At 45.8% G+C, this 18482-nt stretch overlaps 1 protein-coding gene across 3 annotated transcripts in view; it reads right to left on the bottom strand.

The window, feature by feature from the left end:
* ifih1 (interferon induced with helicase C domain 1) overlaps positions 1-18206 on the bottom strand; it is a 107713-nt gene extending 89507 nt beyond the window's left edge. For 2 of the 3 annotated variants that reach the window (XM_061971764.2, XM_061971766.2), the window contains exon 1: positions 17427-18206. In XM_061971764.2, the coding sequence (XP_061827748.1) occupies positions 17427-17864 (438 nt within the window). In that variant the 5' untranslated portion in view covers positions 17865-18206. The remainder of the gene's footprint in view (positions 1-17426) is intronic. The other variant, XM_061971765.2, reaches the window with a different exon arrangement.
* Positions 18207-18482: the final 276 nt, after the last annotated feature.

Raw genomic sequence — 18482 nt, 5'->3', positions numbered from 1 at the left:
TGTTCCTGAGCCCATGTGGTGATATCCTTTACACACGACGTCAACAGTTTCCAAGAACAATTTGAAATGTGGACTCGTCAGACCCCAGAACACTTTTCCACTTCGCATCAGTCCATCTTAGATGAGCTCGAGCCCAGTGAAGCCGGCGGCGTTTCTGGGTGTTGTTGATAAATGTCTTTCGCTTTGCATAGTAGAGTTTTAACTTGCACTTACAGATGTAGCGACCAACTGTAGTTACTGACAGTGGCATACTTGCCAACCTTGAAACACTGACTTCGAGGTGTAACCGTTATTATTGTGCGGTCGGAAACGGCGCCCAGTGAAGGATGGTGTAGCAATATTGTTGTCCGGGTGGAAATCGGGAAAAATTCGTGAGAACGGTTGCCCCGGGAGATTTTCGGGAGTGTCACTGAAATTCGGGACTCTCCCGGGCAAATCGGGATGGTTGGCAAGTATGGACAGTGGTTTTCTGAAGTGTTCCTGAGCCCATGTGGTGATATCCTTTACACACGACGTCCACAGTTTCCAAGAACAATTTGAAATGTGGACTCGTCAGACCACAGAACATTTTTACACTTTGCATCAGTCCATCTTAGATGAGCTCGAGCCCAGCGAAGCCGGCGGCGTTTCTGGGTGTTGTTGATAAATGTCTTTCGCTTTGCATGGTAGAGCTTTAACTTGCACTTACAGATGTAGCGACCAATTGTAGTTACTGACAGTGGCATACTTGCCAACCTTGAAACCCTGACTTCGAGGTGTAACCGTTATTATTGTGCGGTCGGAAACGGCGCCCAGTGAAGGATGGTTTAGCAATATTGTTGTCCGGGTGCAAATCGGGAGAAATTCGTGAGAACGGTGGCCCTGGGAGATTTTTGGGAGTGTCACTGACATTCGGGACTCTGCCGGGAAAATCGGGATGGTTGGCAAGTATGGACAGTGGTTTTCTAAAGTGTTCCTGAGCCCATGTGGTGATATCCTTTACACACGACGTCCACAGTTTCCAAGAACAATTTGAAATGTGGACTCGTCAGACCCCAGAACACTTTTCCACTTTGCATCAGTCCATCTTAGATGAGCTCGAGCCCAGCGAAGCCGGCGGCGTTTCTGGGTGTTGTTGATAAATGTCTTTCGCTTTGCATGGTAGAGCTTTAACTTGCACTTACAGATGTAGCGACCAACTGTAGTTACTGACAGTGGCATACTTGCCAACCTTGAAACCTTGACTTCGAGGTGTAACCGTTATTATTGTGCGGTCGGAAACGGCGCCCAGTTAAGGATTGTTTAGCAATATTGTTGTCCGGGTGGAAATCGGGAGAAATTCGTGAGAACGGTGGCCCCGGGAGATTTTCGGGAGTGTCACTGACATTCGGGAAAATCGGGATGGTTGGCAAGTATGAACAGTGGTTTTTTTAAGTGTTCCTGAGCCCATGTGGTGATATCCTTTACACACGACGTCCACAGTTTCCAAGAACAATTTGAAATGTGGACTCGTCAGACCCCAGAACACTTTTCCACTTTGCATCAGTCCATCTTAGATAAGCTCAAACCCAGCGAAGCCGGCGGCGTTTCTGGGTGTTGTTGATAAATGTCTTTCGCTTTGCATGGTAGAGCTTTAACTTGCACTTATAGATGTAGCGACCAATTGTAGTTACTGAGAGTGGCAAACTTGCCAACCTTGAAACCCTGACTTCGAGGTGTAACCGTTATTATTGTGCGGTCGGAAACGGCGCCCAGTGAAGGATGGTTTAGCAATATTGTTGTCCGGGTGCAAATCGGGAGAAATTCGTGAGAACGGTGGCCCCGGGAGATTTTCGTGAGTGTCACTGAAATTCGGGACTCTCCCGGGAAAATCAGGATGGTTGGCAAGTATGGACAGTGGTTTTTTGAAGTGTTCCTGAGCCCATGTGGTGATATCCTTTACACACGACGTCCACAGTTTCCAAGAACAATTTGAAATGTGGACTCGTCAGACCCCAGAACACTTTTACACTTTGCATCAGTCCATCTTAGATGAGCTCGAACCCAGCGAAGCCGGCGGCGTTTCTGGGTGTTGTTGATAAATGTCTTTCGCTTTGCATGGTAGAGCTTTAACTTGCATTTACAGACGTAGCGACCAACTGTAGTTACTGACAGTGGCATACTTGCCAACCTTGAAACCCTGACTTCGAGGTGTAACCGTTATTATTGTGCGGTCGGAAACGGCGCCCAGTGAAGGATGGTTTAGCAATATTGTTGTCCGGGTGGAAATCGGGAGAAATTCGTGAGAACGGTTGCCCCGGGAGATTTTCGTGAGTGTCACTGAAATTCGGGACTCGCCCGGGAAAATCGGGATGGTTGGCAAGTATGGACAGTGGTTTTTTGAAGTGTTCCTGAGCCCATGTGGTGATATCCTTTACACACGACGTCCACAGTTTCCAAGAACAATTTGAAATGTGGAATCGCCAGACCACAGAACATTTCTACACTTTGCATCAGTCCATCTTAGATGAGCTCAAGCCCAGCGAAGCCGGCGGCGTTTCTGGGTGTTGTTGATAAATGTATTTCGCTTTGCATGGTAGAGCTTTAACTTGCACTTACAGATGTAGCGACCAACTGTAGTTACTGACAGTGGCATACTTGCCAACCTTGAAACCCTGACTTCGAGGTGTAACCGTTATTATTGTGCGGTCGGAAACGGCACCCAGTGACGGATGGTTTAGCAATATTGTTGTCCGGGTGGAAATCTGGAGACATTCGTGAGAACGGTGGCCCTGGGAGATTTTCGGGAGTGTCACTGACATTCGGGACTCTGCCGGGAAAATCGGGATGGTTGGCAAGTATGGACAGTGGTTTTCTGAAGTGTTCCTGAGCCCATGTGGTGATATCCTTCACACATGACGTCCACAGTTTCCAAGAACAATTTGAAATGTGGACTCGTCAGACCACAGAACATTTTTACACTTTGCATCAGTCCATCTTAGATGAGCTCGAGCCCAGCGAAGCCGACGGCGTTTCTGGGTGTTGTTGATAAATGTATTTCGCGTTACATGGTAGAGCTTCAACTTGCACTTACAGATGTAGCGACCAACTGTAGTTACTGACAGTGGCATACTTGCCAACCTTGAAACCCTGACTTCGAGGTGTAACCGTTATTATTGTGCGGTCGGAAACGGCGCCCAGTGAAGGATGGTTTAGCAATATTGTTGTCCGGGTGGAAATCGGGAGAAATTCGTGAGAACGGTGGCCCTGGGAGATTTTCGGGAGTGTCACTGAAATTCGGGACTCTCCCGGGAAAACCGGGATGGTTGGCAAGTATGGACAGTAGTTTTCTGAAGTGTTCCTTAGCCCTTGTGGTGATATCCTTTACACACGACGTCCACAGTTTCCAAGAACAATTTGAAATGTGGACTCGTCAGACCACAGAACATTTTTACACTTTGCATCAGTCCATCTTAGATGAGCTCGAGCCCAGCGAACCCGGCGGGGTTTCTGGGTGTTGTTGATAAATGTCTTTCGCTTTGCATGGTAGAGCTTTAACTTGCACTTACAGATGTAGCGACCAACTGTAGTTACTGACAGTGGCATACTTGCCAACCTTGAAACCCTGACTTCGAGGTGTAACCGTTATTATTGTGCGGTCGGAAACGGCGCCCAGTTAAGGAGGGTTTAGCAATATTGTTGTCCGGGTGGAAATCGGGAGAAATTCGTGAGAACGGTGGCCCCGGGAGATTTTCGGGAGTGTCACTGACATTCGGGACTCTGCCGGGAAAACCGGGATGGTTGGCAAGTATGGACAGTGGTTTTCTGAAGTGTTCCTGAGCCCATGTGGTGATATCCTTTACACACTAGGTCCACAGTTTCCAAGAACAATTTGAAATGTGGACTCGTCAGACCACAGAACATTTTTACACTTTGCATCAGTCCATCTTAGATGAGCTCGAACCCAGCGAAGCCGGCGGCGTTTCTGGGTGTTGTTGATAAATGTATTTCGCTTTGCATGGTAGAGCTTTAACTTGCACTTATAGATGTAGCGACCAATTGTAGTTACTGAGAGTGGCAAACTTGCCAACCTTGAAACCCTGACTTCGAGGTGTAACCGTTATTATTGTGCGGTCGGAAACGGCGACCAGTGAAGGATGGTTTAGCAATATTGTTTTACCGGGTGGAAATCGGGAGACATTCGTGAGAACGGTGGCCCCGGGAGATTTTCGGGAGTGTCACTGAAATTCGGGACTCTCCCGGGAAAACCGGGATGGTTGGCAAGTATGGACAGTGGTTTTCTGAAGTGTTCCTGAGCCCATGTGGTGATATCCTTTACACACGACGTCCATAGTTTCCAAGAACAATTTGAAATGTGGAATCGCCAGACCACAGAACATTTTTCCACTTTGCATCAGTCCATCTTAGATGAGCTCGAACCCAGCGAAGCCGGCGGCGTTTCTGGGTGTTGTTGATAAATGTCTTTCGCTTTGCATGGTAGAGCTTTAACTTGCACTTACAGATGTAGCGACCAACTGTAGTTACTGACAGTGGCATACTTGCCAACCTTGAAACCCTGACTTCGAGGTGTAACCGTTATTATTGTGCGGTCGGAAACGGCGCCCAGTGAAGGATGGTTTAGCAATATTGTTGTCCGGGTGCAAATCGGGAGAAATTCGTGAGAACGGTGGCCCCGGGAGATTTTCGGGAGTGTCACTGACATTCGGGAAAATTGGGATGGTTGGCAAGTATGGACAGTGGTTTTCTGAAGTGTTCCTGAGCCCATGTGGTGATATCCTTTACACACGACGTCCATAGTTTCCAAGAACAATTTGAAATGTGGACTTGTCAGACCACAAAACATTTTTCCACTTTGCATCAGTCCATCTTAGATGAGCTCAAACCCAGCGAAGCCGGCGGCGTTTCTGGGTGTTGTTGATAAATGTCTTTCGCTTTGCATGGTAGAGTTTTAACTTGCACTTACAGATGTAGCGACCAACTGTAGTTACTGACAGTGGCATACTTGCCAACCTTGAAACCCTGACTTCGAGGTGTAACCGTTATTATTGTGCGGTCGGAAACGGCGCCCAGTGAAGGATGGTTTAGCAATATTGTTGTCCGGGTGGAAATCGGGAGAAATTCGTGAGAACGGTGGCCCTGGGAGATTTTCGGGAGTGTCACTGAAATTCGGGACTCGCCCGGGAAAATCGGGATGGTTGGCAAGTATGGACAGTGCTTTTCTGAAGTGTTCCTGAGCCCATGTGGTGATATCCTTTACACACGACGTCAACAGTTTCCAAGAACAATTTGAAATGTGGACTCGTCAGACCCCAGAACACTTTTCCACTTCGCATCAGTCCATCTTAGATGAGCTCGAGCCCAGTGAAGCCGGCGGCGTTTCTGGGTGTTGTTGATAAATGTCTTTCGCTTTGCATAGTAGAGTTTTAACTTGCACTTACAGATGTAGCGACCAACTGTAGTTACTGACAGTGGCATACTTGCCAACCTTGAAACACTGACTTCGAGGTGTAACCGTTATTATTGTGCGGTCGGAAACGGCGCCCAGTGAAGGATGGTGTAGCAATATTGTTGTCCGGGTGGAAATCGGGAAAAATTCGTGAGAACGGTTGCCCCGGGAGATTTTCGGGAGTGTCACTGAAATTCGGGACTCTCCCGGGCAAATCGGGATGGTTGGCAAGTATGGACAGTGGTTTTCTGAAGTGTTCCTGAGCCCATGTGGTGATATCCTTTACACACGACGTCCACAGTTTCCAAGAACAATTTGAAATGTGGACTCGTCAGACCACAGAACATTTTTACACTTTGCATCAGTCCATCTTAGATGAGCTCGAGCCCAGCGAAGCCGGCGGCGTTTCTGGGTGTTGTTGATAAATGTCTTTCGCTTTGCATGGTAGAGCTTTAACTTGCACTTACAGATGTAGCGACCAATTGTAGTTACTGACAGTGGCATACTTGCCAACCTTGAAACCCTGACTTCGAGGTGTAACCGTTATTATTGTGCGGTCGGAAACGGCGCCCAGTGAAGGATGGTTTAGCAATATTGTTGTCCGGGTGCAAATCGGGAGAAATTCGTGAGAACGGTGGCCCTGGGAGATTTTTGGGAGTGTCACTGACATTCGGGACTCTGCCGGGAAAATCGGGATGGTTGGCAAGTATGGACAGTGGTTTTCTAAAGTGTTCCTGAGCCCATGTGGTGATATCCTTTACACACGACGTCCACAGTTTCCAAGAACAATTTGAAATGTGGACTCGTCAGACCCCAGAACACTTTTCCACTTTGCATCAGTCCATCTTAGATGAGCTCGAGCCCAGCGAAGCCGGCGGCGTTTCTGGGTGTTGTTGATAAATGTCTTTCGCTTTGCATGGTAGAGCTTTAACTTGCACTTACAGATGTAGCGACCAACTGTAGTTACTGACAGTGGCATACTTGCCAACCTTGAAACCTTGACTTCGAGGTGTAACCGTTATTATTGTGCGGTCGGAAACGGCGCCCAGTTAAGGATTGTTTAGCAATATTGTTGTCCGGGTGGAAATCGGGAGAAATTCGTGAGAACGGTGGCCCCGGGAGATTTTCGGGAGTGTCACTGACATTCGGGAAAATCGGGATGGTTGGCAAGTATGAACAGTGGTTTTTTTAAGTGTTCCTGAGCCCATGTGGTGATATCCTTTACACACGACGTCCACAGTTTCCAAGAACAATTTGAAATGTGGACTCGTCAGACCCCAGAACACTTTTCCACTTTGCATCAGTCCATCTTAGATAAGCTCAAACCCAGCGAAGCCGGCGGCGTTTCTGGGTGTTGTTGATAAATGTCTTTCGCTTTGCATGGTAGAGCTTTAACTTGCACTTATAGATGTAGCGACCAATTGTAGTTACTGAGAGTGGCAAACTTGCCAACCTTGAAACCCTGACTTCGAGGTGTAACCGTTATTATTGTGCGGTCGGAAACGGCGCCCAGTGAAGGATGGTTTAGCAATATTGTTGTCCGGGTGCAAATCGGGAGAAATTCGTGAGAACGGTGGCCCCGGGAGATTTTCGTGAGTGTCACTGAAATTCGGGACTCTCCCGGGAAAATCAGGATGGTTGGCAAGTATGGACAGTGGTTTTTTGAAGTGTTCCTGAGCCCATGTGGTGATATCCTTTACACACGACGTCCACAGTTTCCAAGAACAATTTGAAATGTGGACTCGTCAGACCCCAGAACACTTTTACACTTTGCATCAGTCCATCTTAGATGAGCTCGAACCCAGCGAAGCCGGCGGCGTTTCTGGGTGTTGTTGATAAATGTCTTTCGCTTTGCATGGTAGAGCTTTAACTTGCACTTACAGATGTAGCGACCAACTGTAGTTACTGACAGTGGCATACTTGCCAACCTTGAAACCCTGACTTCGAGGTGTAACCGTTATTATTGTGCGGTCGGAAACGGCGCCCAGTGAAGGATGGTTTAGCAATATTGTTGTCCGGGTGCAAATCGGGAGAAATTCGTGAGAACGGTTGCCCCGGGAGATTTTCGTGAGTGTCACTGAAATTCGGGACTCGCCCGGGAAAATCGGGATGGTTGGCAAGTATGGACAGTGGTTTTCTGAAGTGTTCCTGAGCCCATGTGGTGATATCCTTTACACACGACGTCCACAGTTTCCAAGAACAATTTGAAATGTGGACTCGTCAGACCCCAGAACACTTTTACACTTTGCATAAGTCCATCTTAGATGAGCTCGAACCCAGCGAAGCCGGCGGCGTTTCTGGGTGTTGTTGATAAATGTATTTCGCTTTGCATGGTAGAGCTTTAACTTGCACTTACAGATGTAGCGACCAACTGTAGTTACTGACAGTGACATACTTCCCAACCTTGAAACCCTGACTTCGAGGTGTAACCGTTATTATTGTGCGGTCGGAAACGGCGCCCAGTGAAGGATGGTTTAGCAATATTGTTGTCCGGGTGCAAATCGGGAGAAATTCGTGAGAACGGTGGCCCCGGGAGATTTTCGGGAGTGTCACTGAAATTCGGGACTCGCCCGGGAAAATCGGGATGGTTGGCAAGTATGAACAGTGGTTTTCTGAAGTGTTCCTGAGCCCATGTGGTGATATCCTTTACACACGACGTCCACAGTTTCCAAGAACAATTTGAAATGTGGACTCGTCAGACCCCAGAACACTTTTACACTTTGCATAAGTCCATCTTAGATGAGCTCGAACCCAGCGAAGCCGGCGGCGTTTCTGGGTGTTGTTGATAAATGTATTTCGCTTTGCATGGTAGAGTTTTAACTTGCACTTACAGATGTAGCGACCAACTGTAGTTACTGACAGTGGCATACTTGCCAACCTTGAAACCTTGACTTCGAGGCGTAACCGTTATTATTGTGCGGTCGGAAACGGCGCCCAGTGAAGGATGGTTTAGCAATATTGTTGTCCGGGTGGAAATCGGGAGACATTCGTGAGAACGGTGGCCCTGGGAGATTTTCGTGAGTGTCACTGAAATTCGGGACTCTCCCGGGAAAATCGGGATGGTTGGCAAGTATGAACAGTGGTTTTTTGAAGTGTTCCTGAGCCCATGTGGTGATATCCTTTACACACGACGTCCACAGTTTCCAAGAACAATTTGAAATGTGGACTCGTCAGACCACAGAACACTTTTACACTTTGCATCAGTCCATCTTAGATGAGCTCGAACCCAGCGAATTCTGAGGTCTCAAATATACCAAACATATTTTATGAAAATATTACGTCATACTTGCCAACTCTCCCGAATTTTCCTGGAGACTCCCGAAATTCAGCGCCTCTCCCGAAAACCTCCCGGGACAAATATTCTCCCGAAAATCTCCCGATTTTCAGCCGGAGCTGGAAGCCACGCCCCCTCCAGCTTCATGCAGACTTGAGTGAGGACAGCCTTTTTTCACGACGGGAGGACAACAGGGTGACAAGAACTAAATCATCCAGACTAGAGATAAATTGTAGTATTATGTTTATCTTACCTAAAAATAAATATATTTATTAATTAAAAAAAAAAAAAAAAACTAAATACATTTTTACTATATTTTGCTAAAAACATCAAAATTAATTGTATTTTTTATTTTTTTCTGACTCCTTATTACATCCAGCCATAGAATTATGCATTGAAATAAACATATTTGAAATAGTTAATTTTAAATGATCATAATAATTCATTTAAAATGACCATATTTAATTATTAAAATAATTGCTTGTTTATCAACAACTTTAGCATTTTATTCATTACATTTTGAAGCTCTGTTATATTCCTTAATATTTATTTATGCAAGTTTGAAGTATCAATTATCCAAACAGTTTTGTTTGAATATTTTCAGGATGTATATATATATATATATATATCATACTTGCCAACCTTGAGACCTACGATTTCGGGAGGTGGGGGTTGGGGGCGTGGTCGGGGGTGGGGCAGGGCGTGGTTGAGGGCGTGGTTAAGAGGGGAGGAGTATATTGACAGCTAGAATTCACCAAGTCAAGTATTTCATATATATATATATATATATATATACACACATCCTGAAAATATGCAAACAAAACTGTGTTTGGATAATTGATACTTCAAACTTGCATAAATAAATCTTAAGGAATATAACATAATTTGGCTTCTGAGAGCTTCAAAATGTAATGAATAAAATGCTAACATTTAATTATTTTAATAATTAAATGTGGTCATTTTAAATGAATTATTATGATAATTTAAAATTAATTATTTCAAATATGTTTATTTTAATGTATAATTCTATGGCTGGATGTAATAAGGAGTCAGAAAAAAATAAAAATACAATTAATTTTGATGTTTTTAGCAAAATATAGTAAAAATGTATTTAGTTTTTTTTGGGTTTTTTTTAAATTAATAAATATATTTATTTGTAGGTAAGATAAACATAATAATACAATTTATATATAGTCTGGATGATTTAGTTCTTGTCACCCTGTTGTCCTCCCGTCGTGAAAAAAAGGCTGTCCTCACTCAGGTCCGCATGGAGCTGGAGGGGGCGTGGCCTCCAGCTCCGGCTGAAAATCGGGAGATTTTCGGGAGAATATTTGTCCCGGGAGGTTTTCGGGCATACTTGCCAACCTTGAGACCTCCGATTTCGGGGGGTGGGGGTGGGCGTGGTCGGGGTGGGACGGGGGCGTGGTTTGGGGCGTGACTACAAGGGGAGGAGTATATTTACAGCTAGAATTCACCAAGTCAAGTATTTCTCATATATATATATATATATATATATATATACACATATAAAATAAATACTTGAATTTCAGTGTTCATTTATTTACACATATACACACATAACACTCTTCTACTCATTGTTGAGTTAAGGGTTGAATTGTCCATCCTTGTTCTATTCTCTGTCACCATTTTTCTAACCATGCTGAACACCCTCTCTGATGATGCATTGCTGTGTGGCACGCACAAAAGTGCTTTCATCAAATGCACTAGATGGCAGTATTGTCCTGTTTAAGAGTGTCACAACATTGCTGTTTACGGCAGACGAACTGCTTTACGGTATACAAAAACGTGACTGCTGTTGTTGTGTGTTGTTGCCGCGCTGGGAGGACGTTAATGAAACTGCCTAACAATGAACCCACATAAGAAACCAAGAACTCGCCCTCCATCATTCTACAGTTATAACGTGATTGGGCAGGTACGCTTTTTTTATATTGTGGAGGACCTGAGTCCGCCTGAATTTCGGGAGAAAATTTGTCCCGGGAGGTTTTCGGGAGATGCGCTGAATTTCGGGAGTCTCCCGGAAAATCCGGGAGGGTTGGCAAGTATGTTTTCGAGAGAGGCGCTGAATTTCGGGAGTCTCCCGGAAAATTCGGGAGGGTTGGCAAGTATGAACTGAGCTACTGTGTGGAACAATTTCCCTTGAGCAGGCCCGGCCCTAACCAATCTGGCGCCCTAGGCACGATTTTAGGTGGCGCCCCCCCACATCGGCAGTGAAGTGTATATACTCACAAGAAACCGAATAGCTTTGTCTTTGACCTTTTTTTTTTTACTTACAACTATACCTAATATATAAAGGGGTGGAAAAGTGACTATTACCTGCAGGGCAAACATTAGCTAACCAGAAGGCAATAACAATGTAAACAAAAAACACCTGCTTAAAAGATCTAATACAAATGTCCCTGAGGAATGTAGGTGGGAGTACATTACCTAACGTTACATTATTATTTTCCATAACAATTTAGCCCCCTCCACAATATTAACCCGACGTTAAAACAGAACTAGCTATTTATTGATTAAAAAAAAAAAACGTGAATGTTCTCAATGAGTTGTAATGGTTGGTGTTGGAATTTTTGAAATCGGTCGAGAAATGTTGAAGTAGTAAAATTTTGAATTGAGAAATGGTATTACGGAATTCCTTGAATTCCGGGAATTTTTCCAGTTAAAAAAAACAACTTCGTTTTTTTTTCCTGATTATGAAGAAAGATTTGACGGTGGAACGGTTAAAGCGGGTTGACAAATGTGGGAGGAGTAGTCGACAGAAAAAAGGGTGAAAAAAGGGTTTGAAAAAATGGGAAATCTGGGAATTCCTGGAATTTTTTTGATCTTGAAAAAAATAATTGTTTGAATGTCCAGGATGAGTGGGATATGTTGAAAGTGGAATGGTTTGAATTGGTTGAAAAATGTGGGAGTTGTGGTACTTTGAATCATGTCCCACATTTTTCTATGGGAATTTCATGTACATTTTCGGGCATTTCGGGAAAAATGGGAAAAAAAAATTTTAAATGCAAAAAAAAAAAAAAGGTGAATGTTCTTAATGAGTTGTAATGGTTGGTGTTGGAATTTTTGAAATTGGTTGAGAAATGTTGAAGTAGTAACATTTTTATTGAGAAATGGTATTACGAAATTCCTGGAATTTCGGGAATTTTTCCAGTTAAAAAAACAACTTGGATTTTTGTCCTGATTAAGATAAATGATTTGATGGTGGAACAGTTGAAATGCGTTGAACAATGTGGAAGGAGTAGTCGCCAGAAAAAAGGGTGGGAATAGGGAATTCTGGAAAATCCTGGAATTTTTTTCAACTTGGAAAAAATGTTTAAATTTCCAGGATGGCGAAATATGTTGAAGGTAGAATGGTTTGAGTAGGTTGAAAAATGTGGAAATGGTGGAAGTTTGAAAAAAGGCCAATTCCTTTTGAATGGGAAAATGTCCCGAAAAACCAGGAATTCTGGAAAATCCTGGAATTTTTTTGAACTTGGAAAAAAGATGGTTTACATTTCCAGGATAAGTGGTATATGTTGAAGGTGGAATTGTCAGAAAAATTGTATGTCAGTTATCAAAAAACTTTCCTTTCTCTAAGTTCCCCATGAACAGACAAGAGGTTGTCTTTGTTGCACCAAGCAAAGGCTTGGAAAATTCCATTGTGTACGATGGGAGGAGATGAGAGGTGGGTTATCTATTGTGATCCAAGACTTGCCCAAGCTGAATCCAGGACCAGCCCAAGCCCGAGGCATCTTTTTCTTTTGTGTTAATGTGACCGAAAACAATGACTGTTTACATACTCCCCATTCCTTTAGAAACAGCTGTTGTTATGTAAACAGGGACAATCCAAATAAAAAGAGGTGGCGTACAATCTTTCGCAGAGGTAAGTATGTTCCGGCGCCCCTTACAAAAAAAGGTGACAGGACAGGAATATGTACTCTACTGTGCAATCTACTAATAAAAGTCTCAAACAATCAATCAAACTTCTGATTCCGATGACTTTCAAATATGAATCAGGGCGTTCGATGGGCAAATAAAGACTAATGAAGACGTCTTTGTTTGTTTGCATGTTCTCCCCGTGACTGCGTGGGTTCCCTCCGGGTACTCCCGCTTCCTCCCACTTCCAAAGACATGCACCTGGGGATAAGTTGATTGGCAACACTAAATGGTCCCTAGTGTGTGGATGTGAGTGTGAATGTTGTCTGTCTATCTGTGTTGGCCCTGCGATAAGGTGGCGACTTGTCCAGGGTGTACACAGTAGAGATGCGCGGTTTGCGGACACAACCGCGGAGTCCGCGGATTATCCGCGGATCGGGCGGATGAAATTAAAAAAACTAAGATTTTATCCGCTCGCGGGTCGGGTCGGGCGGATTAATTTTTTTTTTTTTTTTTTTTTTTTTTGCGGGTGGCAGTTAAACCAATTGGGAAATATATATACATAGTTAAATGTTGTTACCCACATACGAAAAACAAGCAGGCACCTGCTGCATATGCCACAACAGAAGAAGAAAAAAGAAAAGAGATGGACACTTTTACGGAGCGGAGAAGGGACGCCTCGCCGGGGTCCGGGACCGAGGCCCCTTCCCCCGAGAGGGCCCCACCGGGAGCCGTAGCTGAAGCGATCCGCGAGAAGGGCCCGACGCACGTCCAGGGTCACTACCGCGCCCACCGCACCGACACCCCGCCTCGTCCGCTTTCGCCGCGGCCGGCGTCACGCGCAGCAGGTAAGCAGCTTACCTGCCCGCCACCCCCGTGGCCGGGGGCTCGTAACATGGGTCACTCCGCGCGCTCCGCCCGCGCAGCTTACCTGCTTGCCACCCCTGTTGCCGGGGGCGCGTAACAGGGGTCACTCCGCGCGTAGTGCGCTCATGAAAGGGGTGGGGCTCACCCTGGTTGATATAGAGAGCAGGACGGTGGCCATGGAAGTTGGAACCCGCTAAGGAGTGTGTAACAACCCACCTGCCGAATCAACTAGCCCTGAAAATGGATGGCGCTGGAGCGTGGGCCCATATCTGGCCGTCGCCGGCAGCGAGACGCGCTTGGAGGTGCGCTCAGCGCGGCTCCCATATGATTGCGCACTGGTGTGCGTCTGGGTCGTGACAGCGTGGCACGCGAATGTCTGTGCTGCGTTGGATCAGTCTCCTTTCTTTAACAGGCAAAAGCTTTATAACCTCACCATACCTGCCAACTTTTAAATCAGAAAAACCTAGTAGCCAGGGTCCAAGGGCCGCAGGCCCCGGTAGGTCCAGGACAAAGTCCTGGTGGAGGGTTCAGGGCTTCGCCCCCCGACGCAAAATGACTATTAGCATTCAGACAGGTTAAAATGTTGCTAAAACCATCACTTTTCTATCAGTCACAGTGACTTTTCAAAACAAAAATATTACAGCAAAAATCATATGGGTTGATTGACATGTTTATTCTGTAAGCTAACTTCAATAGTTTGAAATTATTTTGACAGTTAATGCCAGTTATCCTGTCAACCTTTCACAAGACTTCAATTTGTTAATTGAAAGTATAAATAGTATAAACACTTTTTACAGTATGTCGTGCTGTGAAATACAGCCGACAGGATTGCGCATGCATGGTGCAGGAGAACAAAGGACTTCTTTCATTTAAGGTTTGTGATAAACCATCAAACTCATTCGTTAAAAGGACTCTATAGTAATATAAAGCGAATTTTTCTGGACATTATCATGCAAGAAAAGTTTATTTTTGGGATCGCGATCACCGCGTAATGATTTTTAAAGGTTGCATTACATTATTAACTGTCCCATGTGATCAGCCAGTGCGATTGGAAGTCCATGCTCAATTATTGCCTCCGTAAATAAAACTTCGGCATTTATCACATCCAAAGAATCTGTTTGGGCGACGAAAAACGTTGAAAGTTTTCCACTTGTATCGCTAGCAACGGCATTAGACTTGTGTTTTTTTGTCCCGACGTGGTCTTTTACATCGCTAATTCCTCCGTGTCCGATCGAAAAATCTTGTCTGCACAAGGTGCAATTCGCGTAGTTTTCACCCTTTTTTTTAAATTTTTTTATTAATATTAGATATATAACAACGGGCGGATGGTGGGCGGGTGAAGTTCTGATCAAACGTTACATCGGGTGGATGGCGGATGGTTGACGACTTTCTGACGCGGTTGCGGATGAAATACCGTATTTTCCGCACTATTAGCCGCACCTAAAAACCACAAATTTACTCAAAAGCTGACAGTGCGGCTTATAACCCGGTGCGCTTTATATATGGATTAATATTAAGATTCATTTTCATAAAGTTTCGGTCTCGCAACTACGGTAAACAGCCGCCATCTTTTTTCCCCGTAGAAGAGGAAGTGCTTCTTCTTCTACGCAAGCAACCGCCAAGGTAAGCACCCGCCCCCATAGAACAGGAAGCGCTACTTCTTCTACTGTAAGCAACCACCCGCCCGCGTAGAAGAAGGAGAAGAAGCGCGCGGATATTACGTTTCATTTCCTTTGTGTGTTTACATCTGTAAATACCACAAAATGGCTCCTACTAAGCGACAGGTTTCCGGTTCATGAAAAGACGCAATCTCTCCATCCGCCCACGGACTACTATTTCACAGCAACTGCCTAAAGACTTTCAAGAAAAGCTGGCTACTTTCCGTGCATATTGTAAAAACAAGATAGCTGAAAAAAAGATCCGGCCAGAGAACATTATCAACATGGACGAGGTTCCACTGACTTTTGATATTCCTGTGAACCGCACTGTGGATACAACGGGAGCACGTACGGTGAATATTCGCACCACAGGGACTGAGAAGTCATCCTTCACTGTGGTTCTAGCTTGCCATGCTAATGGCCAGAAACTTCCACCCATGGTGATATTCAAAAGGAAGACCTTGCCAAAAGAGACCTTTCCAGCCGGCGTCATCATAAAAGCTAACTCGAAGGGATGGATGAAGAAAAGATGAGCGAGTGGTTAAGGTAAGTTTACGCGAAGAGGCCGGGTGGCTTTTTTCACGCAGCTCCGTCCATGTTGATATACGACTCCATGCGCGCCCACATCACGCTGGTTTTTAATATATTATTAAAGTTTGACTGACCTATCTGACTGTTTTTTTTGACATTCCCTTTAGCGCAGTTAGATGCGGCTTATAACACGGGGCGGCTTATAGGTGGACAAAGTTTTGAAATATGCCGTTCATTGAAGGCGCGGCTTATAACCCAGGGCGGCTTATGGTGCGGAAAATACGGTAATTGCCTATCCGCGCATCTCTAGTACACAGCCTTCCGCCCGATTGTAGCTGAGATAGGCTCCAGCGCCCCCAAAGGGAATAAGCGGTAGAAAAATGGATGGAAGACGTTTTTGCCGCCATCTCGTGGTCAACACTGACAACTGCAATGTCCACCTGACCTGGGGATAAGTTGATTGGCAACACTAAATTGGCCCTAGTGTGTGGATGTGAGTGTGAATGTTGTCTGTCTATCTGTGTTGGCCCTGCGATAAGGTGGCGACTTGTCCAGGGTGTACACAGTAGAGATGCGCGGTTTGCGGACACAACCGCGGAGTCCGCGGATTATCCGCGGATCGGGCGGATGAAATTAAAAAAACTAAGATTTTATCCGCTCGCGGGTCGGGTCGGGCGGATTAATTTTTTTTTTTTTTTTTTTTTTTTTTTGCGGGTGGCAGTTAAACCAATTGGGAAATATATATACATAGTTAAATGTTGTTACCCACATACGAAAAACGAGCAGGCACCTGCAGCATATGCCACAACAGAAGAAAAAAAAAGAAAAGAGATGGACACTTTTACGGAGCGGAGAAGGGACGCCTCGCCGGGGTCCGGGACCGAGGCCCCTTCCCCCGAGAGGGCCCCACCGGGAGCCGTAGCTGAAGCGATCCGCGAGAAGGGCCCGACGCACGTCCAGGGTCACTACCGCGCCCACCGCACCGACACCCCGCCTCGTCCGCTTTCGCCGCGGCCGGCGTCACGCGCAGCAGGTAAGCAGCTTACCTGCCCGCCACCCCCGTGGCCGGGGGCTCGTAACATGGGTCACTCCGCGCGCTCCGCCCGCGCAGCTTACCTGCTTGCCACCCCTGTTGCCGGGGGCGCGTAACAGGGGTCACTCCGCGCGTAGTGCGCTCATGAAAGGGGTGGGGCTCACCCTGGTTGATATAGAGAGCAGGACGGTGGCCATGGAAGTTGGAACCCGCTAAGGAGTGTGTAACAACCCACCTGCCGAATCAACTAGCCCTGAAAATGGATGGCGCTGGAGCGTGGGCCCATATCTGGCCGTCGCCGGCAGCGAGACGCGCTTGGAGGTGCGCTCAGCGCGGCTCCCATATGATTGCGCACTGGTGTGCGTCTGGGTCGTGACAGCGTGGCATGCGAATGTCTGTGCTGCGTTGGATCAGTCTCCTTTCTTTAACAGGCAAAAGCTGTTTTTTTTGACATTCCCTTTAGCGCAGTTAGATGCGGCTTATAACACGGGGCGGCTTATAGGTGGACAAAGTTTTGAAATATGCCGTTCATTGAAGGCGCGGCTTATAACCCAGGGCGGCTTATGGTGCGGAAAATACGGTAATTGCCTATCCGCGCATCTCTAGTACACAGCCTTCCGCCCGATTGTAGCTGAGATAGGCTCCAGCGCCCCCAAAGGGAATAAGCGGTAGAAAAATGGATGGAAGACGTCTTTGCCGCCATCTCGTGGTCAACACTGACAACTGCAATGTCCACCTGACCAGAGTGAATACCAAAAAACTCACCACGTCGTTGTCGTCTTTCGTGAGGAGTTTTCTGGCAAAACATGGCGTGCACACTTGCTTGGTGTTCATGTCCAGCAGGCTGGGCGCCAGGATGTCGATCAGGCGCATGAAGCAGTCGTTGTCCGCCTCCACCTGGGAGTCAGGCCGGCCCACCTGGATCAGGTCCGCCGCTTGTTGGTAGCCCGCCCCGGACAAGGCGTCCACAAACTCCTGGAACCAACCTGCCGTGTGAGGCTTCTGAACGACCGCGGAGATGAGCTCGTCCGCCGCCGACAGGTCGCCGCACATTTTGGCCTTTTTTCGGATACTTTCTTTCTGCTCCGCGCGGAGGAAAGGGAGATGATCCAGGACCGGGTCCACGGACATAAAACCTCTCAACATCGGTCTAAAACTGTCGATAAGATTCTCTTTCACCAAGTTGCTCGCATCAGCCTCCATTGTCAGTCCTGATCAGTCCTGTCCACCCGAGAGATTCTTCCCTGGAAAACGAAAGTAGAACTTAATTTTCCTTTTTTTTTTTTATTATCAGCGATACCTCGCCCAGCCGATAGATGGCGTCATTTGACAGTAAACACTGCAGATGTGGACGTCGGTAAATAACAAGGACGTTGTTGTTATATTTAGTTCCGTTGGCACAATGTTATGTTCAAACTGAAAAATGTTTTTTTTTTAAAGAAAGAGCGAAGAATGAAAGTTTAACCGCGTTATGAAGTTGCCAAACTCACAGGAAGAACAGCGAGTGAGCATTTCCGGGTAGCATTTCATTGTGCCGTGTTTGCAAGGCGTACCGGAAATGATGTCATTTATACGTTTTTTTATAAATATTTTTGCAGACATCGATAAATAACAAGTACGTTGCTGTTATATTTAGTTTTGGTGGCACAAAGTGAAAAATATTTTTTTTAAAAAGGCAAGAAAAAAGAGCCAAGAATGAAAGTTTAATCGTGTTATGAAGTTGCCAAACTCACAGGAAGAACAGCGAATGAGCATTTCCGCATTTTCATCGACCAATCGTGTGTTGATTTGAAAGGTGTACCGGAAATGATGTCATTTCTA

This window comes from Nerophis lumbriciformis, linkage group LG13, assembly GCF_033978685.3.
Source record: "Nerophis lumbriciformis linkage group LG13, RoL_Nlum_v2.1, whole genome shotgun sequence".
Taxonomy (NCBI): Eukaryota; Metazoa; Chordata; class Actinopteri; order Syngnathiformes; family Syngnathidae; genus Nerophis; species Nerophis lumbriciformis.
Note: the sequence above shows the minus strand (reverse complement) of the source record. Positions and strands in the feature narration are given on the sequence as shown.